This window comes from Hipposideros armiger, unplaced genomic scaffold (genome assembly GCF_001890085.2).
Source record: "Hipposideros armiger isolate ML-2016 unplaced genomic scaffold, ASM189008v1 scaffold_799, whole genome shotgun sequence".
NCBI lineage: Eukaryota > Metazoa > Chordata > Mammalia > Chiroptera > Hipposideridae > Hipposideros > Hipposideros armiger.
The window spans coordinates 238,736-261,018 of NW_017732149.1; the positions used below are offsets into that span (position 1 = coordinate 238,736).

A 22,283-nucleotide genomic window follows, 5' to 3' on the forward strand; every position below is an offset into this window, starting at 1 on the left:
GCCCCGCCCCCGCCCGCGGCACTCCCCCGGAGGCTCCGGTGTCCCCCCGGCGCCCCCAGACCCCGGCCTTCAGCACCGAGGCAGAAGGCAGGAGCAGCAGCAGAGGCAGGAGGACGAGGAGGAGGAGGAGGAGCCGTCGCAGGATGAAGGATCGGACTCAGGAACTGCGGAGTGTGAGCTTGGGGGTGGGGAAAATGGGGGAGGGACCCCAAGATTTGGGGAGCGCGTGGGGGTGGAGTGGGGGAGGTGCTGGGATATGGGGGCAACTGTAGGTTGGTGGCAGGGGCGCCACAGCGTCGGGAGGCACCTCATGTTCTCCAGTGAGCATGCATTTTGGGGACAGTGGCCGGAAGGGTTGGAAGCCCTTAAGACACAGGGGGCCATGGACACCCCACATTCCCAGCAGGGCCCTGGGTCTAATCTGGGGATGGGAAAGAGTGACTCTCAAGAGAAAACTGCAGGGTGCTGTCAGCTCTCTGCAGGTTGGCCAAGTTGGAAGGATGGGGCTGTCACTGGGCCAGGCAGAGTCTGGTAGGACCCAGAAATGGGGGGTGCCACGGGAAGGACACAGTTGGGACTGAGATGCCAACACCTGGCGCTGAATGAAGTGCGTGTGTGTGCACACGCGTGTGTTGCTCCCTGTGGGGAGGGGACACTTCTCAGAGATAAGGAGGGAAACGGTGGCCTCAGGAGATGGCCAGAGGGCCAGGGCCTGGGATGGGGTGACCCCAAAGGTGGGAGATGAGATTGCAGAGGAGAGGGAGGAGATTCCACTCCCCGGGGCCAGAATTGGGGTATATGCCATGGACTGTGCTCTATGGGGGTAACTGGGGCATCCGGAATGGTCCGGGCCGGGCTGTTGAGGGCCCCTGGTCGGCAGGCCTGAAGAGCCCAGACTCCAGGAGCCTGGCCAGACAGCTAACTGTGTTTGGGTGAGGGGGAGGAGGACGGCATTGGTGTCTGCAGTGCAGGCTCCCGGTTGGAGGGGCCGGGGAGTGTGGGGGCTTGATGAGAATGGTCTCTGGGGCCCGGAGGATGCTGGAGGATTTGGAGAAATGACCTAAGACCCCAAGAGGCAGAGCTGACAGCCTGCTGTGTCCTCAGATTTTGTGGAGTTATGTTTATAAAGGACTAGCCCCAGACGATTTACCCCCATTTGACAGATAAGGAAACAGGTCCAGAGATGGGCAGGAACTTGCCCAAGGTCACCAGTCAAGTGGGTGGGAGGGTCAAACTGGAATCTGGGTTTCCTGTCTGCCATGTTGACATGTGTCTCTGTGTTTTTTGGCCTTTGAAAAAGAAGTCTCAACACTGGGGTTGAAAAAGTCTGTCTTTGGAGAGCCCCCTGGATTTGGGGGTGAGAAAACAGGTTACAGAAAGACAAGAGGAAAAGGGTTGGAGGGTCTTGTCTCTTGGGAGAGATGGGTGGGCAGATGGGAAGGAAGGAGGAACTACTGGTTGAGGGAGGGAATTTTAAAGGTTTATTTCTTTATGGAACTTGTACTGAAAAGGCATCAGGAAAATGACAATAATAAAAACAACGGACACTCATGTGCCAGACATTGTTCTAAGTGTTTTCTACCTATTGACTCATGTTGATTAGTACAGTTAGCCCTAAGAGGCCGGTACTAGTATTATCCCATTTTATAGATCAGGAAACTGAGGCCCAGAGAGGTTAAGTAACTAGACCAAAGTCACATAGCTGATAAGAGGCAGCCAGTGCTCTAAACTACCCCTCTCTTGCAATGCAGTTTTCATCCAAAGCAGATTACCATCCATAATCTCGTTAGACCTTCACCAGCCTCCTGGTAAGGTAGGTAGACTGAAAGACTATCTCATATTATAGCCGAGTAAACGAAAGCCCATAGTGGTTAACTAACTCACCCAAGGTCACACAGCTAGCAAGTGAGGAGTCTAGATTTGAACCCAAATCCCCTGCTGTCAAGACTCTTCCATGACCCCAAAACCCAGAGAAATGGAAAGTGGGTTGGGGTGAGGTGGTGGAATTGTGGAATAATTCGAGACAGGGCGGGAGGGAAAAAAGAGGGAGGAGGAAGCAGGGGATGGGAAGCCCCCCTCTGAGTGGGTCAGGGGACCCTGAGCAGAGGTGAGGAACCCTGTCTGCTGGGGCTGCTGGGGCCATCCAGGTGGAGGAGGTGGGAAGTGGTATGGAGAGGTGAGGAGGCTGGGGGAATGCTGGTGGCTCTGGTGTTAGTCACATTTCAGGGAAACTGGAGATTTGGGAGAGGGTGGGTGGGGCAAAAAGAAGCTGCCAGATGCAGGGAGTACTGAGGGTCTCCCTGCCTGTGCTGACAGCAAGGAGGCTGGGAGGCAGGAGCGACTGGGCAGGGTGTGGGAGGCCTGGGAAAGGGGTCTCTCAAAGACCGAGAGGGATGAGGGGGCAGTGGTGGGAGGGGGTGTCAGCCCAGGGGGCCTGATCATCTTTGTAAAAGTGCTTTAGAGTTCCAGATGGGTTCTCAGATCTGTTTATCATGTAGCAGTTGAGGACACAGATTTGGAAGTCAGACTGTCTGGGTTCAAACACTAGCTTTGCTACTTCTTGTGTGATCTTGGATAAGTTGCTTAACCTCTCTGGTCCTCAGTTTCGTCACATGTGAAAAGAGTAACTCACACTTTGCAGGCTTGTCCTAAGGGTTGAAATTAGTTACTATGCAAAAAGTACCTAGAAGAATGTCTGATGCCCAGCAATTCTCTATGAGAATTTGTTATTCCACAGCTGACTTGTTTATTTCTGTTGAACTTCACATCAGCCTCCTGAGGTGGGCAGGATGTGACCCTAATTTATTTTGGAGTCAATTGAGGGCCACAGAGATAACCTGACTTGCCCAAGGTCACATAGCTGTTAATGGCAAAGCCAAGGTTGCACCGGGCTTTTCTGTCTCCAGTTCATCAAACACCTTTGGTTGGGACCTGGGAGGTGCTGGGTTTGAGTGGAGGCTGTGATGGAGAGCCAGTCAGCTGGATTGGTGTCCCAGGGCCCAGGAGGCTGAGGCCAGGGATGAGGCTTAAGAGGAGAGGAGGGGGAGCAAGGGAGGTAGAGAAGGAGGCTGGTGGGGAAGCGAAAGCACAAGACACACTGTGGGCTAGAGCCTGTGGGACGACCATGTGGTGGGAAATCAGGAGATAGAAGAAATGGGGAGACTGGGAAATGGGGGAAGGTGAGGCCCGCTTGAATTGGAGGCCAGGTGGGAATGGGGGCTGTGACAGGTATAGCTTCAAACACCAAGTTCTCCCGGGCTCGGGGCGCTTTGCACTTGTTCCTTCTGCCCACAGTGCTGGTCCCTCTGTTTCGAATTCTGTCCCCTCTGCTTTGAATTCTGTGTTCTCCAGATTGTGGCACAGTTGATTCCTTCAGGACAGCTCAAATGTCACCCCCTGGAAAGGCCCTCCCCGACCATCCTGTTGCCCACTTCTTCTCTCTCACATCTTCAGGTTTATCTCCCTCCTGCTATTGAGCACAACCTGAAATTGTCATGTTTGTTTGTCATTGTCTGTCGCCTTCCACTGGGAGGCAGGATCTTCTCCCTGCCTTGTTCACCTCTGTATGCTCAGCAGCACCTGGAAGAGAACTTGGCACAGATCACACGTACTTGTTAGATGAGTGAATGACTCGAGGGACAGAGGGAGGAGAGGAAGGCAGTATGTATGTGGTCAGGCAGGAGGGTTAGAGGAGAGAGGCTGGGGGGAGGGCCAGGCCAAGAGGACAGGTGGACAGCAGTGGGGTGCCATGGAGTGAGGCTGCTGCCTCTAGGTCAAGTGACTGCTTGCACCCCTGAGGAGTACATGTGAGCACGTGTGTTTGTACACGGGCCCCCATGTGTTTACACACACACACATATACCCACACACCCTGTGACTTTCCTATCCCCCAATTCCAGTCTCTTTCCTCCTGTCACCATCTGTCTCTTTGGTCACTGGCTTGCTGGCTTCCGCTCCTCCTTCCATCTCCGCATCAATGTTGTCTCCTGCTGCTGACACCCACACGAGGGCCGGTGGTGTCTCTGGTGGGGAAGGACTGAAGCCAGAGGCTTGGATCTGATGACTCCTTTCCCAAGGTGGTTCCAGAAGGTTCCAGGATCTCTGGACTCTCTACTTAACCCTCTCAAGCCCTTGAGGAGTTGGCGAGCAGTAGAGAGCAAAGAGCCTGGGTTCAGACACAAGCACCACCCTGTCAGCACCCACCAGCTGTGTGATCTCGGGCTTTCATCTCTCTCAGCCTTGGTCTCCTCATCTGTCAAATGGGAATAGGAGTAGTATCTACTTCATGGAGTGGATGTCGGTAGTAAAGGAGAAATGCACGGCATTGTCACGGGGCCTGACTCATGGCGATGAGTGCCTGTGTGTCCAATGTGTGAGTCTTATCTTCCTCTTTTTGCACATGAGGAAAATGGAGGCTGGAATTTTCCATAAGGTAAATGGAAGTACATTGGATCATCTTTTCCTGGGTAGTCTCATTTACCCGCAGCCTGCTTTCTTTTAACTGGCCAACTTCTTCCAGAAATGGAGGCTGTACTCATGACCGAACACCCACAGCTCGGAGCAGTGAGAGCCCCTGGTGAGCACATGCACCAGCCCACTCAGTCACCGCTGAACTGGGGCCCCGAAAGGGGCTGAGATATTCCTAGGGTCACACAGCAGGTCAAGGGGAGACCAGAATGCCTGGCTTCCTGTTGGGGTTCTTCCCGCAGCCGGATACTCTTACCAGCTTTCTGTCCAGGCCACGGGACTTGAGCAACAGTGAGGACAGCATAACGGACTCTGTGGGGCCAGGTAGGAGTAGACAGTTCAGGTCCCACCCCTGCCTTATCGGCTGTGAAGCCTCAGGCAGGCGAGGCAACCTCTCTGAGCTTGTCTTCTCATCTGTGTTGTGGGAGCGGCAGAGTAAAGTCAGCCCTCCCTGAGCTCTCATTCTCTCACTGGCAGCATCACACATTCTTCCTGGCTGGTCTCACTGCTGGTCCCACCATTTGGGGCAGACATTCCTGCCAGTCAGCAAATGCGGAGGCTGAGGCTCAGAGGGGAGAGGCCCTGTGGCCTTCTAGCTGCTGACCTGGGCAAGTTCTTTAGCCGCGATGCCTCGGTTTCTCCATCTGTAAAAGGGAGCTATCATAATATCTACTTTGCAGGGTTATGTGTAAGAATTAAATGGATAAATCTATGCAGAGCACAGAGAATGGTCTCCATGACCTGCTAGGTAACTGTTTGCTGTAATTATAATTACATTGGTTAGTGGTTCCCATTAAGTTTTAATGTAGATTAAATGAGATATTATTACCTCCTTATGGAGGTAAGGTCTATGCAGAGGTGTTAGTAAATGATAGTATTTTGCTAGGATTTCAAGGCACAGAGCCTCACCTAGATGGGCCTTAGCGGGAGCCACCTGAGAGGGAAAACAGCTGACGGCAGAGCCACTAGAACAAGGGGCTCTTGGGAGGGGATGTGTGGGGGACATGTCTTAGATGCCTGTGGTTTCTCAGCCCCTTTCAGCCTGGGTGACCTCGGACAACTCACCTTCCCCGCTCTGACTTCCTGTTCTCTCATCTGTGAAATGGGGACAGTGATATTTGCTCCCCCTTTCTCAGCAGGGTCGTGGGGATGAGGATCACATGGAATATACTATAGATGCCAAAGTATTGGTGAACTGTAGAGGGTTGTTAGCTCTCAGCTCCCTGTAATTACTACACCAAATAAGCCACATTTGGGCCCTCTGCCTTTCTTCCTGTCTCAAGGTCAGGAAAACAGGCAGTGAGGATGCCTCAGGGCAGAACCTAAGGGGACTGGCTCAGGGAACCACAGAAGAGATAGAAATTAGACTTAAGGGAGTCTAAAGTCAGCCTGGGGAAGGGAGAGAGGCAGAGAACAGGAGAGGTTCCAGGCAGCTCATGACCTGTGGGCAGCTGGGCTGAGGGTTGAGGCTTGAAGGCAGAGAAGAGGAAGAAGAATGGCTTTTGGCCTTAGGGGACAGAGACCTCATGGCGCAGCTAGCTCTTTGAAGACAAAGCATCCTGGGAGGCCGGCAGGGCCTCAGAGGCGAGCCAAGCATTCCAGAGGGTCCAGGTCTGTTGGAATGATCCTGGGTCCAGTGGAACCTTGAGAAGCCAGAAGTCCCACCAAGGTCCCCAAGCTCCAGCTGGTGCCATCCCTACTTCTGGGGCAGCTGTGGGCAGAGATGGAGGAGCCTCACTTTCCCAGTGGGTATTTGGGATTGTCTGGAAATTAAATGTAAGTGCTGAACACACTTTCTCATATGGCGTGGGGCCCAGTGTAGGTGGGGAAAATGCCTGGAGTTTTGGGGCAGGGCTTGAGCAGGAAACTGGGGTGGCTTTGAGAATGTCCGGCTGCGTCTCCTGTGGGCTTGCGGCTCTTCCGGAGCTGTCAGGGGACTCTGCTGATTCCAAGTTTACTTGGCTGTCTAGATCGCATCTAGGTCCCATCTGGCTCTGTCTGGGTTCGATCTGAGCTGTCTGGGATCTGTGCGCCGAGTCTGGTTCAGTCTGAGCTTGTCTGGCTTCTGTGAGGTCCAGTCTGCGACCTGCTCGGATCCTATTGAGGTTCCGTTTGAGCTCGTCTCTTTAGAGTCCAACTGGCTATACCCACAGGTAGACAGTTTTTGGATCCAGTCTTGATTTCATTCAGGCTCTGGAAGTTAAGAGTCTGTCGGAGTTTTGGCTAGGTTCTCTCTGGAAATCAAGGTGAACTGTGTTTCCGTTTCCATTGGAGCTGATTAGGGCTCCAGATGTAATTAAGCTTGAAGGGCTCAGCTTTTGTCCTCAGCCTTCTGTCCCAAGAAGAGAGGAGTCTTGAGTCAGGAGTGGGTAGCACTGGGGAGCCTTCCCTGTCCCCCTCTCCTCTTTCCCAGATCTGAATGAGTGTGCAGACCTGAGGCCGGAGGGGCTGGGAGAACAGGCTCAGGGGGCCCTGCAGAATGTCCCTGGGGGTGCTGGTGACCGGCTGTGTCCACACATGTCAGCATGCAGCTCTGCTGTGGGTCTGTGTGCGGCTCAATGTCAGCATGTCGCTGCATCTCCATGTGGGTGTCAGTAGGCCTGGCTCTGTGTGCCTTGTGTGTCAGCCCTTCTGTCTGTGTCACCGGTCTGCCTGTTGGTGGAGGTGTGGGTGGGTAAGTCCCTTTGTGTCTCTGAGCCCTGGGGGCGGAGGGCTGAGCAGCTGCAGGTTGCAACTGGGAAATCCAAGCAAGTGAGAATAGGTGGGTGTGAAGTTGGAAGAGGCTGCACAAAAGCAGGGGAGAGTCGGGAGGGGCAGAGCCGAGGGGGTGCGGGTGGGCAAGAGGAGGAAGACACAGAAGTGACGCAGGTCAGGGTGCTTCTTGTCTCTCCTCCAGCCCTCACTGGGCCTGACTGCTTGCTCAACCCAGCGCCTGTAGCTGGCAGTGAACTGACCTTGCATAGGAGACAGTGGCCGGAGGGAAAGAGGAGGGGAGCCAGGGGAAGCTGGGGCAGGAGTGGCTGGAGGGATGGTGGAGAGGGTCAGACTCCTGGGGCTCCATTCCAGACCTTTCTCAGAGCCCCGAGCCAGTTATTGCAAAGCTAACATTCAGCTGGTTGTTACAATATTGAAATCCTTTCATACTGGTTGGTTAATAGCAGGTGTTCTGAGCGCTACCAGCCTCCAGGCGGCTGCATTCACAGGGCCACATTCACCCCGAAAGGGTGCCTTTTGCTAATTCCCTCCCAGGTGTCCTTTGGGCTATCAGCTCCCTGGCCTCCAGGACCCTGTCCCACAAGACGCGCAGTGTCGGTTCTGACTGCCTGGGATCCTGGCCGTCCCCCTACACACGATCCCTCTCAGGAGCGGCAGGACCTGGGTGGAGGCGGCTCAGGGTCTCTCCCTTTCTTTGCGCCCCCAGGCGAAAGACAGTGACGATGAGGAGGAGGTGGTCCATGTGGATCGGGACCACTTCATGGATGAGTTCTTTGAACAGGTAATGGAGCCTCCAAGGCCCCAAAACCCAGGACGTGGCCCCCAGCCAACAACTCCCTTCTCTCTGCCCCCTGTTCTCTACTCCTGCACCCCTTGGTCCTTTACCAAGCCTTCTGGGTCCGCCCCATGTCCCTGACCGAGCCCCCTGGAGATCTCTGTCTGGCCTGAAGACTTGGTCGGGTACAGTTGATTTGCTGCCCCAGGTGGAAGAGATCCGGGGCTGTATTGAGAAGCTGTCGGAGGATGTGGAGCAAGTGAAGAAACAGCACAGCGCCATCCTGGCTGCCCCCAACCCAGACGAGAGTGAGTGCGGCCGGTGGGGGGCTGTGGGCACGAGGGAAGGGGTCCAGGGTCCCACTCAGACTTCTCATCTGCGCTGCCCTGCCCCACTTAGAGACCAAACAGGAGCTGGAGGACCTCACTGCAGACATCAAGAAGACTGCCAACAAGGTTCGATCCAAGTTGAAAGGTGAGGACTGCCATCCCCGGTAAGGAGAAAAAGTCAGTGTTCTATCAGAAATGTCTGTAGACTTCCAGAAGCCAGATTCTTAATCAGTGAGAAAGCACAAAGCCCCAGATTTCCCTCCTTGCTCCAGATTTTCAGGGAGATGCCAGAGAGGAGGCTGTCTGTCCAGATTGCATTTGAGCTCTGCTGGTTCCATCGGCACAAACGTCTCCCAGAAAAATAGTCTTCCAAGTGGTTTTAGTTGCATTAAGACCTTGTTTCTCCAGAGCAGGTGCCAGGCCTAGCGCTCAGTATCCAGTAGGTGGGTTCAGTAAATGCTTCGGAATTGGAATCCTTGGCTCAGGACAGATTGGGCTGTGTCGCTGACATCAGGGGCTGGCAGGTTTTCAGGAGGGACTTGCCAAATGCTCTTGGAGTCACTCTAATTTAAGGACTTGGGTGCCGCTGATAGCCACCTTTCCCCAAAGCAGTGTGGGTTGGGGACCTCATTGTCTGCTGCTGCCAGGGGAATAGCAGCATTACTGCGATGCTAATTTGTATGTTCATGGTAATTTGGCATCAGAAAACATTTGCCAAGCACCTACTCCATCTGTGGCCCTTTGCCGGGCTTTGGGGAAAAGGAACCATGTCAGATGACTGGCCCTGGGCACTCTGACCTTGGTCCAGGGAGAGGCGTACAGGGGACTAGATGCCCCCCTGGACTCAACAGGAGGCCATGTGTCAGCCTCCAGTGAGGGTCTGTAAAAACATCCCTTTTGCTGGGAAGGAAAATGACCTAAACTGGGAGAACATTCCATGCACATCCAGGGAGACGGAGGCCAACTTACATCATTAGCTCATTCTGGACAAGCACCCTACCCTTGGCTTCCTCAGCAGAAAATTAAAGCAATTTCAAAACTGGCTTTTTTTTTTTTTTTTGGCAGCAAAATCCTTTTTTCCCCAAATGAAATCTTACAAAGAACTCCAGTATATACAGCCCGTAAAAGTCAGGCTGTTCTGGGTGAGCTGGGGTCAGGGGGCCCAGGGCTCCCCTCCACTCCTGTCAACAGCTCCTGAGATGCTTTCTCAGAAGCAGGGTGCCATGGAACCACTGAAAAATCCCTGGGTGCAATGATTTCTTTGGGCCCATCAAGCTCTGACCTTAATAGTTTCTATTAGGCCACGAGGAAGGCTCCATGGTTTAGGGGTTCAGGAATAGACCAAGAAATAAACTAGGACAAGTGGCAGTGACTTAGAGAAGCCGACCTTCCAGGCCTCAGAAAAAGAGCGAGTCTCTTCATCTTCCTCCATCTATGGGGTAGCTCAGGCTTTGTGCGTGGCTTTGAGTGAGTTTTTTACCCCTTTCAACCTGTTTCCAGTTGGAAACATGGGCTGATATCACTGAACTCTCAGGGTTGTTGTAAGAAGTTGGTGAGACCCTGTAAAGTAAGAGAGCCCTTCCTTCTAAGCGAGGCCCCAGCCCCAAGTCTGACAATAGGGTTCCCTCCTGGATGAGAGGTCCCATATCCCCGGGTGTGTGTTCCTGTGCTTTTCCTGCAGCAGCTATCCCCAAGCTGTCACTCAGTACCCGCCTGACACTGCTGGCAGGAAGTGTTCAGGTGTCATCCTGCCCCATACCTCCTCTGCTCCCAATAGAACGGAGAAGAGATGGAGGCCCTTCCTGGCCTGAAAGGGCCTGTGATTCATCCTGCTGCATTTTTCTAGCACAGGAGATCTTACCTCAAGCTCTTTTTTAGAAAATCTGAATAAGTGTCTGGAGTACGTGACCCGGAAGCAGGAATTCCAGTTAATCTGTGCGCTTTCCCAGAACATCTTTTCGAAGTGGGAATTCCCGGGATAGGGATCACCTTGGAGGGCAGAGGGGGCACTATTTTCTCTGTTGGAACCTCCACCCACTCACCCTAGAATTTTCCAAGGAAAGGGTGGCCCCTGGAACCTGACCCACCCGGGAGTGCTTGCCTTCCACCCGAAAAATCCCAGGGTGTGTTCCTGCCCCTTTCCAGAAGATGTAGGAAGTGGAGTCCTCTGCACACAGGGGACCCTCACGGTGCATTGCCCCCACACCCCTCCTGAGATTGGGCTGTAGTTACAGCTAGGGGCTTTCCAAGACCCAACCCTTCCAACAGTATAAGTAGACCCCTTCTGTCTGGTGACCTGCCGACCCAGTCTCCCTCCTACCTGCCTTCTGGACCCCCTCAAACGTGTCTCTTTACTCGCCCGACTCCTGTCCCTCACCCTGGATTTTTTGCTGTCTGCCCTCACCACGGGTGTGACATCTCTTCACAGGCCTAGGGCCTGCCTGGGGGGGGGGGGGTCGACCCTTCAGACATCCCAGAACCCAGTCCCACAGCCCTGGGCCTCCAGCCCGTCACTGCGTCCTCTCTCCCACAGCGATCGAGCAAAGCATTGAACAGGAGGAGGGGCTGAATCGGTCCTCCGCGGACCTGCGCATCCGCAAGACCCAGGTAGGAGGCGCGGCCAAGCAGGGGCGGGAACAGGACCTGGACCGAGTAGGGGAGGAGCAGGGCCCCAGCTGAGCTTGAGTACGGGGCGTGGCCAAGGGGGACCCAGGGCGGGGCTATCGCAAAGGGCGGGAACGGATCACAGTGCTCTAGCCCGGGACGCCCCTGGTTTGGGCGTAGGATAGGGGGCGGCTGGTAGAGCGCTGTGCGCTTGTGAGGGGGTTGGTATCGCAGCGCGATCTCCCCTCCTCCCCACTCTTCCCCCGCACTGCCGGCTCACCCTTTTGGTCTGTGTGTGCTCCCCGCTTCCTGATGTGTGTACCCCCACCCCAGCACTCCACACTCTCCCGGAAGTTCGTGGAAGTAATGACCGAATATAACGCGACCCAGTCCAAGTACCGGGACCGCTGCAAGGACCGGATCCAGCGGCAGCTGGAGATCAGTGCGTGTGCCCCGCCTCCAAACTCCCCAGGCCGCTGGAGCCCCTTCAAGGCCCTTCTTCGAAGAGGGGGAGCCTGGCCCAAGGCCGGGTGGAAGGGTGGTCTCCCGGGTCCCCGCCCCAGCCCACCACCTCAGACCCCAGGCTGGCGCAACCCCCGAACGTGAAGCCCTTTCTCCCCACAGCGGGAAGGACTACGACCAACGAAGAACTGGAGGACATGCTGGAAAGCGGAAAGTTGGCCATCTTCACTGACGACGTGAGCTCCGAGTGGGGGCGGGGTCTGCTTTTGGAAAGCGTTTGTCTCTCCTTCCCAAGCTGAGGTTGAACTAAAGTCCGAAGTCTACCCTGGAATAACAACTAGTGGGAAGCCCGGAGCTGGAACTGGGGAATTCCATGGAGGCAGAGCAGGAAAGCACCCCCCCTAAAAATGGCAAACAGTAGTGTGCCAAGTGCTGTTCTAAGCACTTTACATATTTACATTTACCTATGAAACTCATTTAATCCTCCCTACTACCCTCTGAGGGAGTCACAGTTCACATCTGGCCAAAGAGGTTCAATAATGTTCGGAGGTCACACAGCTGAGGGCAGAGCCAGGACTTGAATCCAGGTCTAGGCTCAGAGTCCGGACTCCTCGGTACTAAGATACACAGCCCCCTACCAAAGCAGGTCATTTCACCAAATGACTAATGTGCCAACATCCTGAAGATTTTTTAAAGTCCCTGTTTGGGTTTCGCACGCTGCCTGCCCTTGGCATCTTACGTGTGAAAGGATGGGCTTCCCCAGCTGTAGTTCCTCTTTCTCTTTGTTAATTCTTGCCCTGGCCTACCCAGCTCTGTCTCTATTTCTGTTTCTGGTGGCGGAATAGCTCTGGTTAAGGTTTCTAGGCCAGGATTAAAGGATGTTCAGTGACTGTCTAGCAGTTTTCAGCAAATTGTGACTTAGGGCCTTCGTCTTTGTTAAATTAGCTTTGAGCAGATTGATGGTGAGCAGTTAGCCTGGAACCATCCCAAACAGCTGTGCCCAGGCTGTGTGTCTGTCTGTCTGAGAATGGAGGGAAGCCTGGGAGTGGTTCTGAGGAGACAGGGTGGATCCCAGCACTGCAGGGGAGCCTGTCATTACAGGGCTGGAGGGCTGTTCAAGATGTAGGCAAGCCCTAAGGTGGGGGTGAACTTCTAGAGTCAGGGACAGCTTCCTGGGAAGTGGCATTGAACTGTGCCTGAAGAGCCAAGGAACATTTGGACAGGGGGAGATGGGCGGAGGGAACAGACTGGACAAGGACAGGGAGAGTGGAGCACTTGCTGAATGGCCAGTGGGTGACTTTGGCTCTTACAGGATATGCAGGAGATGAGGGCAGGAAGCAGGCCTGGACCTTGGCTCCTAAGGTAGAGGGCTGTGGCGTCTGGTAGCAGGGAGCCCTGGAAGGTTTTACCACAAAGGGGTGGCTTGATGTGGTCCAGACAGTGAGTGGTTTAGGGAGTGAGTGGGTGGGCCAGGGCAGACATTGGTGATTGTGAGTTGGGGTCTCCCTCCCACTGACTGTGAGGCCTGCGGTGCACTTCTTTATCATTTCCCCCCATCTCATGTCATGGGGACCCAGGGGACTTGTGGGCACACTGCTTTCTCATCTCTGCTTGCCACTCTCTGTGCTGTGTCCGCTCGCATTACCCCGTCTGCCTGACCAGATGGGAGCCCCCATACTGGTGGGGGCCCCGGAGCCCTGGCTCCCTGCCCAGGACTTCCTTGGTGTGTGTGTGTGTGTGTGTGTGTGTGTGTGTATGTGTGTGTGTATGTGTGTGTGTGGTAGAGGCAGCCCTGGGTGGAGGTGGTGGGCTGAGGACAGGCTTTGCTTCCTGTAATTTAACAGACTTCTCTTGAGCTTTTCATGTGTGCCGGGGACTGTTGTAATCGGTGTACACGTGTTAACTCATCTCATCTTATTAACAGCCCTGGGGTGGGCACTATTATCATCCACATTTCCTAGGTGGGGAAACTGAGGCCCGGAGAGGTTAAATAATTTGCCCATGGATACAGGTAGTGAGTGACAGCCTGACTTGAACCTAGACACCCTGGCTGTAGAATCCAAGTTCCTATGGGAGTGAATGGTGGTCTTCAGTGCCTCCCTTCCCCCATCGCCCTAGATCAAAATGGACTCGCAAATGACGAAGCAGGCCCTGAACGAGATTGAGACGAGACACAATGAGATCATCAAACTGGAAACCAGCATCCGCGAGCTGCACGACATGTTCGTGGACATGGCCATGCTTGTGGAGAGCCAGGTGCGGCCTCTTCCCTCTGTGACCCTTGCTTCCCAGCGGCCCCCTTTCAGCCTGGCCCCACCCCTCCCTGTGCACGTCCCCTCTGCAGGGTGAGATGATTGACCGCATCGAGTACAATGTGGAGCATTCTGTGGACTACGTGGAGCGGGCTGTGTCCGACACCAAGAAAGCTGTGAGATATCAGAGCAAGGCCCGGAGGGTGAGCTGGGGCAAGGTCTTGGGCAGGTGGGCACAGCTGGGGCAGGGCTGTGGGCAGGTGGGTGCAATCAGGGTGGGGTGGGACTGTGGGCAGGTAGGTTCAGCTGGGGCAGGGCCATGGGCAAGTGGACATAGCTGGGGTGGGGCCGTGGGCAGGGGGGCTGGGCAAGTGATGAAACATCCCTCCCCGCAAAGGCCTTATCTTTGGCTCTGACCCTCTTCCTTCTGTTTTCTCTCCCCTCTTCTTTTTCCTCACACCCTCCTCCCCATCTGTCTGCTTCTCTCTCTTTCTCTGTTTCTCTCTTTCTACTCCTGCCCCGTGGCCCTTTCTACCTACAGAAGAAAATCATGATCATCATTTGCTGTGTGGTGCTGGGAGTGGTGTTGGCGTCATCCATTGGGGGAACGCTGGGCTTATAGGGCCCCCACCCCTGTCTCCCCAGACCCTTCCCCCACCACATCGGGAGCAATACCCCCACCACCCCTTACACTCCACTCCCCACCCCCGGCCCCGCTCCAGGCTCAGCCCCAAGACAGACCCAGGCAGCTCCCCCTTTTCACCCCCGTCAGATGAGTCCCTGGACCTCAGCGCCATGGATCACCCCGCCCTGCACATAAATAGCAGCAGGCGTGCACACACATGCACACCAATATGCATGCCGCCGGTGCGTGCTCAAGACGTGTGGACAGCCCAGCGTGCGTGCGTGCACGCGCATGCTCGTAAATGTGTCTGGAGGCGCCTCCTCACCCTCCTTGCCCCAACCTCGAGTCTGTGTGTTGTCTGAGCTTCCCTCATTCACTTGGTTGTTGTGTAGACTGTGGCGGGTGTAACACAGCAACCCACCAAGCCCTGCTCTGTTGTGTGTGTGTGTGTGGCCACACAATTTGTGTACGTGGAATTTTGTGTTTATTTGAATCTAAGGCAACAGCACTTCTCCCAATGACACCCCCATACCCCGTGTCTGCTACAAAGGGGGCGCATTGTGAGTGCACAGATGCTCACGCTCACATTCCCAGAAGCTCCAGGCACACCCCAGTGTATGCAGAGAAATCCTTCCCGGCTTAGTCGCACAGGCTTATGTCCCGGGGAGAGTGTATGTGTGTGTGAGTGTGTGTGAGTGTGTGTGTGTGTGTGTGTGTGTGTGCGCGTGTGCGTGCACATGTGTGCCGTGGTGTTCTGCCAAGATGAGTGGCAGTGTATACGCAGAAATAACCTAGCTTGCTTTGTGTATATGTGTGCATTTCCCCCAGCAGGTGATGATGTGAGAAATATGTGTGTATCAGAATGTGCCTGAAGTGGGGGTGGGGCTCCATGTTGTGCATTGGACCTGTGTTTGGGGTGGCGCAGAAGTCTATATTTCTGTGCTATGTAGAATATTTGTGAGCGCGCGCGCGTGTGTGTGTGTGTGTGTGTGTAGACACTTTCCGTGCAGTGTTTCTGCCTCCTGGGTATTACATGCACACATGTTTCTCTTTAAGGACTTGTGCCCATCCAAGTTGGTTTAGGCGGGTTTGTTTGCCCTCCCTCTGCCCTGCTCTGCTGCCCCATAGCTGGAATGGCCTCTCTTTTCTACAGCCACATCGTGACAGGGTCCAGCCCTGTGCACACAAGCCCACATGCTTATCTCCCTGTTTCTGCCAGAGGTCAGGCTGCACCCTAACAGCTGGTACAGCACATGCTCACGCAGGCTGAGGCAGAGGGACTCATGAAGGTGGCTGCACACACACAAGCACACACACATGCAGAAGAGCACACGTGTGTGCTAACACACACAGGCCTGCACCCCTTTGCACACAAATGTCTCCTGGAAGGGCTGTTGTGAGAACAGTACTGTGAGGCCAGTGCCACAGGCTCTCCCAGATGCACTGAAAGTGACAGTGCCCCTGCCTTCCTCACACCACAGAGCTGGGAGAGGCCGGTACTGGACCTATTCCCCATCGGATGCTTTGGGCTCTGCCTTGGGGATCTTGGGTGTGGGGAACTTTATTTCACACACCCTGGAGTGGCTGGTGTGGCAGCGGCCACTGAAGGTGGGCTATGTCCCAGGACCCATGCCCTGGATCCATCTGCTAAAATGTCTGCAATAGCTGCTCCCCCACCAGGGTGTGACTGGGGGTGGGACACAGGCTGGGTGTCTGATGCTGAGGAAAGCTAGCTTCTCTCTCATGTGGACCAATTGTGCACAGGTGTGTGTGTGTGTCCGTTTGGTGGCAGGTGGGAGGTACGTGGGCAAAGGACAATATTAGAAGACCCCCAGTTCACGGCCAAGAAACATGAACACACAAGTAAGGACTGTGTCCTGCCCTGGGGTTGGGTGTACATGTGCACAAGGTATGTGCAGATCGTGTCCCAGGGTACCACTTTTCGTGGAACGTGTGTGCGTGTGTGTAAGAGACAGAAAATGTAGATGTGACCTGGAACAGTTACCCTGCCCACCCCCGCCCCAGCTCAGACAGCCAGCCTCTTTCCAACTGGGCTGTTGGAGCCCCATCTGTGTGTAGCCCACACGTATAACCAAGGTGGGCTGTCCTGAGGAGGGCGCCTGTCTGCTTGTTCCCAGAATGCCCTTCTGCAGAGCAGGAAATTTGCCTGTGTCTGACTAGCCCTCCTGCTCCTTCACGGGCTTCTTTGGGAACTGCCGGCGGCCCCTTTTCTTCCTGCTGCCCAGTTAGGACACTCAGCCTAGGCGTTTCTGGAATTTTCGCAGCCTGGGGGACAGAGGAGAAGGGTGGAGCCATGGCTGGAATGATGCCACTACCTCCTTGAGGGGTAGTGGTTCCCTAGCTGCCCATCTCAGCCTCAGTTGTACTAGAGGATCCCCGAGAGTGTGTGATGCCCCAATTTCCACAAGTCCTATGCATCATAGGATGTGTTTGCTTGTTGGGTGCTGTGTCTGTATGTGTCCTGGAGTGTTGTCTGGGGGCTAGTGTCTTCTGCATGTTCTCAGAGGAGTGTGTGCTGCCCACCTTCCCCACACCTATAACCACGTGTGCCCCGTGGGTGGTCCAGGCCTGGCCAGGGTTCGCTGCTTCCCCTCCCCATTTCTCCCTAGCCCCGCCTCTCACAAAGCACACTGCGCGTGTCCATCCCATGTGCCTGTGGGTTGACGCACTCTTGCCACGCCTCAAGCGTGTGTACATGATGTGTTCTATGCATTCACCCTGCCCCCCCCCCAGTCTGCCCCGCAAAGGACAAGATGGGCGGCCCCTGGCTCCCTTCTCCCCTACCTGCCCCTGCCCGCTGTGCAGCCATGTGCGTTGGCGTGTGTTTCCGTGTCGCTGACGTGTCACGTGATGTAGCCGTATTTGCTGACATGAGCCCCTGGCCCTTCTGTTTCTCCATTGGTTTCTAGAGCTCTTTCCTTCTCCTCCCCAGAGGGGACAGGACTCTCGGGGCCTGGCTGGGGGCCCAGAGCCAGGTCACCCTCTCCTGTTAGCCCTCAGAGACCCATTTCTCTCTATTGGTGACCAAGTTGCAAATGGATAAAACACAGGAAAATTCTGCCCTCTCTCCCCAGCCCTGCATGTCCTGTCCCCAGAGGCCCCCACCCCCACCCTGGGCCGGGTCGGCCCCATGGGACGGGAGAAATAGCAACCAATCCAACAGCGGGCGTGCTGCGTGCTGACTTCCTTCTGTCCCCACCAGGGACAGACGCCGCGGGGAGGGGGAGACACATGGAGGGAAGATGGGCCGGGTAACAGGGCAGGCGGCTGGACGCAGGCTTTGTTAGGCGTTTTAATCCAGGGCTTGGGCAGGTACAGAATGACTGGGGCGTCCTCAGGCAGATATCTCATAATATTGCAAGAACTGAACTTGGGTACCGGGGTGGGAAGAAGTGAAAACACACAGATTTCCTCAGGTTTCATTCAGGAGAATTAAAAGAGAAACATCTAAGGGTGATAAATGTGTTCAAATAATGGGAATATGACCCCCTCCAAGGAGGGACAAGAAAGCCTCTTGTCTAGGCCTGAGGATCATGGACATCAGAAGGCCAGCACAAGGCTTGCGGAAATCTACCCACTTCCTGATTAAAAAGCCAATATGGGATGGAGCAGTTGAGAACCTCAGGGAAACCAGACCCTTGCCATTCTGCCATCAGGCCTGGGTGGAGAGTGATGACGCTCGTGTCCTGGACCTTAGTGGCATCAGGACACGGGCTTAAGGCTCACGGGTAGATTTAACGCGTGGAGAGTTCTAGGGCAGCCAGTCTGTCCCCGGGCCCTTCCCCCAGTGCTAGGATGCAGGCTTCCCTCCCCACCCAGGGTTTGAGGGCTCAGGAGCTGAATGGCTGTGCCACGCGGGGCCCCAGGCCCCAGCTCTGTCATGGGGCTGAACCGTCCATGGCCCGCACCCAGCGGATGGTGCGGTTCCGGCTGTCCTCCCAGGAGAACAGGGGCTCGTAGCCAAAATGGCGCTGAGCCTTGTTGGTGCTGACGGTGAAGGTGGTATTGGCCATAGCCAGGGTGTAGGGGTTGAGCAGGGGCGCATAGAGCAGCAGCGGCCGCAGCAGCCACTGCAGTAGGGCGTTGAGCAGAGCCAGAAACATCAGTAGCCAGTAGGGCAGCAGTGGGCGGGCGCCTACCAGCCGCAACCCGCAGGGGCCCAGGATCTCCATGTTGAAGTCCTCATAGCTCTTGTAGGGCGAGCTGTCATAGCAGAAGTACACCTGGCCGCCCAGGAGGGCTGCTTGCTGCTGCAGCTCTCGGGCCACCAGCACGTGCATCCAGGCCACGTTGCCTACCAGTGGGGACAGGGGTGGACACGCCCCTAAGCATCTTTTTGACCAAGCAGAATGCAGCTTTTTCCTGGCCAGCCCAGGCACACAGACTCCTGTTTAGGCACATTCAGAGGCTGCCCCTCTCCTTCCAGCCGGGGAGTGGGGAGGGGGGGTTGGGGTGTGCTGCTGCCATAACTGTGGCCCTCTCCTCAGCCTGTGACTTGTTTTCTGTCTGCCTTCCTAACGTGCATGGATTCTGTTCCCTCTGTGGCCCGTGCAGGCAATGCCCAGTAGTCTACCCTGGCCTGGGTATAGACAGTCCTTTTCCATCCAGGCTCCTAGGCAGCCCACCCCCTAGAACCAGTGGGTCATGTCCTGGTCTCAGCCTCCCCTAGGCCTCACCTACGTAGACCCGGCCATGCTCCACAGAGGCCGGGATGGCTCGAAAGAGCCGGCCTCCCAGGCGTTGGCCCTGGTAGTAGATGTCCCTCATGATCTGGTGACCTTCACCATAGATGCCGGTGGGACGCAGGGCACAAGTCACCAGGGGCAGCCCTCCGTGGACCTGGGGACCAAAGGTAGGCACTGCTTAGCCCTGGGACCCAGTGGGCATCCCCTCTGGTGTCCTCAAGCTGGAGGTGGGAGGGAGGCACCCAGGGCAGGAGGCAAAAAGGCCCGGATGGCTGTGGCTCTGCCTCTCATCCTCTCCAGCCTCACCTTCCTCCCATTGGCTTCCAGGACCAGCTGCTCAGCCAGGGCCTTGCTGCGAGGATAGGGGTGTCTATGTGCTGCTTCATATGGGGTGTCCTCATTGCCTCTATGGGAGAGAAGGAAGACTTAATGTTGAGGGGAGATGGGGCTCTTAAAAAGTTTGGGGGGGGCCTCAGCTCACCTGTAGAAAGGGTGGCCTTTGATGTTGGGCCCCACAACTTCCATGCTGCTCGTGTAGACCAGGAACTGGGTTCCAGTCTGCACACAAGCCTCGATCACGTTCTGTGTGCCTGCAGGTGCGGGGTATGTGTCCAGACCAATGCTTCCTCCCTTCCCCTCCCCCATCCCAAATCTGGATGAGTGCACGTGGCTTCCTTCCCTAGGTCCAGAGAAAACCACAGCAGGTCCAAGAGGGCTGGCCTGCGATTACAGGGGCGGGAGTACACACAGGACAGGTTGTTACAGGAGAATCACAGAGGTCAAGGTCAAAGAGGGGGAGGGACACAAACAGCCCAGATTAGGCCATGTGCCGGGAAGTGTTAGGTGCATTTTTGGAGCAGGTAGAGAGTACCTCACCCTGCACGTTGACCTCATGGATGGTCTCGGAACTGGCCCTCCCAAACACGTCCACCAACCCAGCTGTGTGGATGACCACATGGGCTCCAGCCACAGCCGCCGTCACCTCGTGGGCCTGGGTCACATCCCCCTGGATGGCAGTCACTTGTACAGGCCCTGGTAGGGGACGGGGGCAGCCAGAGGTAGTGTCACAGCTGGGGCCATTGGCCAGCTGCTGGTTCAGCCTAATCCCTCGGGAGTCACTCATTCCCAGTGACTCATTCACTCCACCCACATGCACTGAGGAACATGAACAGGCATCATCTTTTTCTCCAGTGAAGGGAGTCCACCTCCTTCCCCCTCCCTGCCACAGTCACCTGTCTGCAGCTCCTCCAGCCAGGGCCCCAGGTGCAGGTCAAAGACACGCAGCTCACGAAGCCGGGGTTCCCGCTGTAGAAGCATCCGAACCACATGCTCCCCCAGGAAGCCACAGCCACCTGTAACCAGGTAAACCAGCTCCTGGGCCTGTGCAGAGTCGGCCATGGCCTGCTGGGGAGAGAGAACCTGACTCACCTGGGTGGCTTCCACCACTGGCTCCGGCACCAGCAGCCCACCTGTTACTCCTTAAAGAGGCCTCCGGCCTAGTGGACAGACCAGGCCTGGTCCTGGTGGCTGCATCTATGGGTGCAGCGGCAAGGCTACCTGCCCTCTGACCCTGCCTATGGCAGTTACTGAGATAAGAAAGGTGAGGGCTTGGCTTGCAGGAAAGACTCAGAGTTTGAGGTAGAGCGGGAGGTTCTGGGACAAAAAACAGGGTGGGAGGTGGGGAATTGGGATGGGAGGGCAGAGGAAGGTGGGCAGGGCAGGAATTGGGGGAAGGGACCCCTGACATCACATCTGCCTACCTGCAGCCTCGGTCCCAGGGTGCCCAAACTGGCCACCGGAGGGGCTCTCGTCTCTCGTTTCCTGGGCCAGCCGGCCAGCAACACACCGTCCTCCCCTTCCGCTTGCTTCTCCTACCTCCTGCCCATTCCAGGAACAGGCCAGCCCAGCCTCCACCCCGTTCCTTCTCCACTCTTGTTACAGGACGCCCCCTGGTGGCCACTCTGTGCTCCGCGGGCATCGGATTCCCGCCAAGAACTTGGGGGAGATGGGGAATCCAGGACCTGCTGGGTGGGCGCTGTGGGGTTTCCGGCCTCAGAATGGAGTAGGCAGGGTGACCTCACTCTTACTGCACGACGTCAGCCCTCCCGGCTTGCTGGATTTCCCAGGGGCCAGGAGCTCAGCTGCAGCTGTGGTTCTGGGAAGGGAAGAGGCCTGACCTAGGCTTGCTCTGGCTGGCCTCAAGGAGGGATTTCTAGATGGCTGTTCCAGCCTCCAATCAGGTGGCCCGGAGCAATGGTGGTTGAGTTCGCAGGTCTGGGCTCTTGCCCAAAAGCTTCTCTACCTAACCCAAACTCCGGGCCACCCATTTCCCCCTCCCTTCATTTGCCTCACCCCCTGTCCTCAATCCCAATCCCACCCTACTCTTCCCCAAAGATATCAAACAAGCAGTTTTGTACAATAAAGTTTAATCACAATTATAAAAATGTGGCATTGGGTTTGCGCTATTAACATATGTACAATCCAGCCCAATGGGAAGGAACTGCCCCCTCCACCGCCCAGCCTGGCTCAGCTGGAACCTCCAGACACCAGGGTGGGAGGGTGACCCATGGGGTCTGGCAGGAACAGAAGATGAGGCAGGGTTCCAGGCACGGAGTCCCCAGGACTGGGGGGGCACAGGCCCCCCCCCCGGGGGAGAACATGGCCACTGACCCTCGAGACCCCTACACTGGGGAGGGGTGCACGCAGGGCACGAAGGGGAAGCCCCCATTAACACAAAGCAAGGGAGCTGTGCAGCCCCCAAGGACAGGATCTGTACAGGCTGGCACCCCAGGTTTCCACAGGAAACAGCTGCTGGCAGCTACAAAACATTTACAGCTTCTTCTCCGCAAAGAAAAAAAATTAGGGGGTGGGTGAGCAGGGGTGACAGGGGAGGCAGAAGTTGCCTCAAGGGACTGAGACTCCCTTGCAAGGCTTGGGGGGCCCCCCAACTCCATTTTCAGAGCTGGGGGCATGTGGGCCCTCCTGAGCCCACTAAGGCTGGGGGGCTGGGAGCTCAGGGCACCAAGGGGAATAAATAGGGGTGTGGGCGCCAGTCCGCCCACCTCAGTTGAGGGAGCCGCGGCAGCTCTCAGTGCCGCACAGACACGGGATCTTGTTGTCCTCCAGTGGGAATTTGTAGTCGTAGGTGATCTCCTCATCCACACCGATGGGTTGCTTGGAGTAAATCACGATCTTCTTCTGGGACTCGATGGTGATCACCTTGGCGTAGCAATTGGGCTGCAGCGGGGCGGGGCAGGCAGAGTGAGCTGCGTGGAGGCAGAGGACAAGCTGTGGTCTAGAAGGACAGGTGAGGCTGAGATGGCTGCCGCGCCAGAGGCTGGGAGCTGG

The 22,283-nt window shown here is 55.9% G+C and overlaps 3 protein-coding genes across 6 annotated transcripts in view; 1 reads left to right on the forward strand and 2 right to left on the reverse strand.

The window, feature by feature from the left end:
* The first annotated feature begins 6 nt into the window (after window positions 1-6).
* On the forward strand, window positions 7-17,410 carry STX1B (syntaxin 1B). 2 transcript variants are annotated; one of them, XM_019628582.1, is made up of 11 exons: window positions 7-173; window positions 1,752-1,813; window positions 7,889-7,963; window positions 8,166-8,265; window positions 8,357-8,431; window positions 10,820-10,893; window positions 11,224-11,332; window positions 11,515-11,588; window positions 13,471-13,608; window positions 13,697-13,807; window positions 14,146-17,410. In XM_019628582.1, exons 3-11 carry the CDS (start codon window positions 7,943-7,945, stop codon window positions 14,224-14,226), a joined length of 783 nt encoding a protein of 260 aa, XP_019484127.1. In that variant the 5' UTR covers window positions 7-173; window positions 1,752-1,813; window positions 7,889-7,942; the 3' UTR covers window positions 14,227-17,410. The 2 variants fall into 2 exon arrangements, with proteins under 2 accessions (XP_019484127.1, XP_019484126.1); XM_019628581.1 differs by lacking the exon at window positions 1,752-1,813 and having other exon boundaries at window positions 59-173.
* Window positions 16,967-21,249, reverse strand: HSD3B7 (hydroxy-delta-5-steroid dehydrogenase, 3 beta- and steroid delta-isomerase 7). 3 transcript variants are annotated; one of them, XM_019628580.1, is made up of 7 exons: window positions 20,696-21,249; window positions 20,168-20,336; window positions 19,812-19,967; window positions 19,417-19,525; window positions 19,242-19,341; window positions 18,927-19,089; window positions 16,967-18,544 (listed from the first exon to the last, which is right to left on the reverse strand). In XM_019628580.1, exons 2-7 carry the CDS (start codon window positions 20,331-20,333, stop codon window positions 18,129-18,131), a joined length of 1,110 nt encoding a protein of 369 aa, XP_019484125.1. In that variant the 5' UTR covers window positions 20,334-20,336; window positions 20,696-21,249; the 3' UTR covers window positions 16,967-18,128. The 3 variants fall into 3 exon arrangements, with proteins under 3 accessions (XP_019484125.1, XP_019484124.1, XP_019484123.1); XM_019628579.1 differs by having other exon boundaries at window positions 20,168-20,339; XM_019628578.1 differs by lacking the exon at window positions 20,696-21,249 and adding an exon at window positions 20,364-20,642 and having other exon boundaries at window positions 20,168-20,287.
* A 95-nt stretch (window positions 21,250-21,344) lies between these two features.
* The window catches only part of SETD1A (SET domain containing 1A, histone lysine methyltransferase), a 23,187-nt gene continuing 22,248 nt past the window's right edge, over window positions 21,345-22,283 (reverse strand). The window contains 1 exon segment of the mRNA XM_019628583.1: window positions 21,345-22,172. Coding sequence (XP_019484128.1) covers window positions 21,999-22,172 — 174 coding nt within the window. The 3' untranslated portion in view covers window positions 21,345-21,998.

Coding starts and splice junctions, on each gene's coding strand:
- HSD3B7 (XM_019628580.1), bottom strand. CDS start 20,333: ATGGCCGACTCTGCACAGGCCCAGGAGCTGGTTTACCTGGTTACAGGT. Junction 19,526..19,811: donor CCATGAGGTCAACGTGCAGG/GTGAGGTACTCT, acceptor CCGCACCTGCAG/GCACACAGAACGTGATCGAG. Junction 19,342..19,416: donor AAAGGCCACCCTTTCTACAG/GTGAGCTGAGGC, acceptor TCTCTCCCATAG/AGGCAATGAGGACACCCCAT.
- STX1B (XM_019628581.1), top strand. CDS start 144: ATGAAGGATCGGACTCAGGAACTGCGGAGT. Junction 7,964..8,165: donor TGGATGAGTTCTTTGAACAG/GTAATGGAGCCT, acceptor TTGCTGCCCCAG/GTGGAAGAGATCCGGGGCTG. Junction 13,808..14,145: donor ATCAGAGCAAGGCCCGGAGG/GTGAGCTGGGGC, acceptor TTCTACCTACAG/AAGAAAATCATGATCATCAT.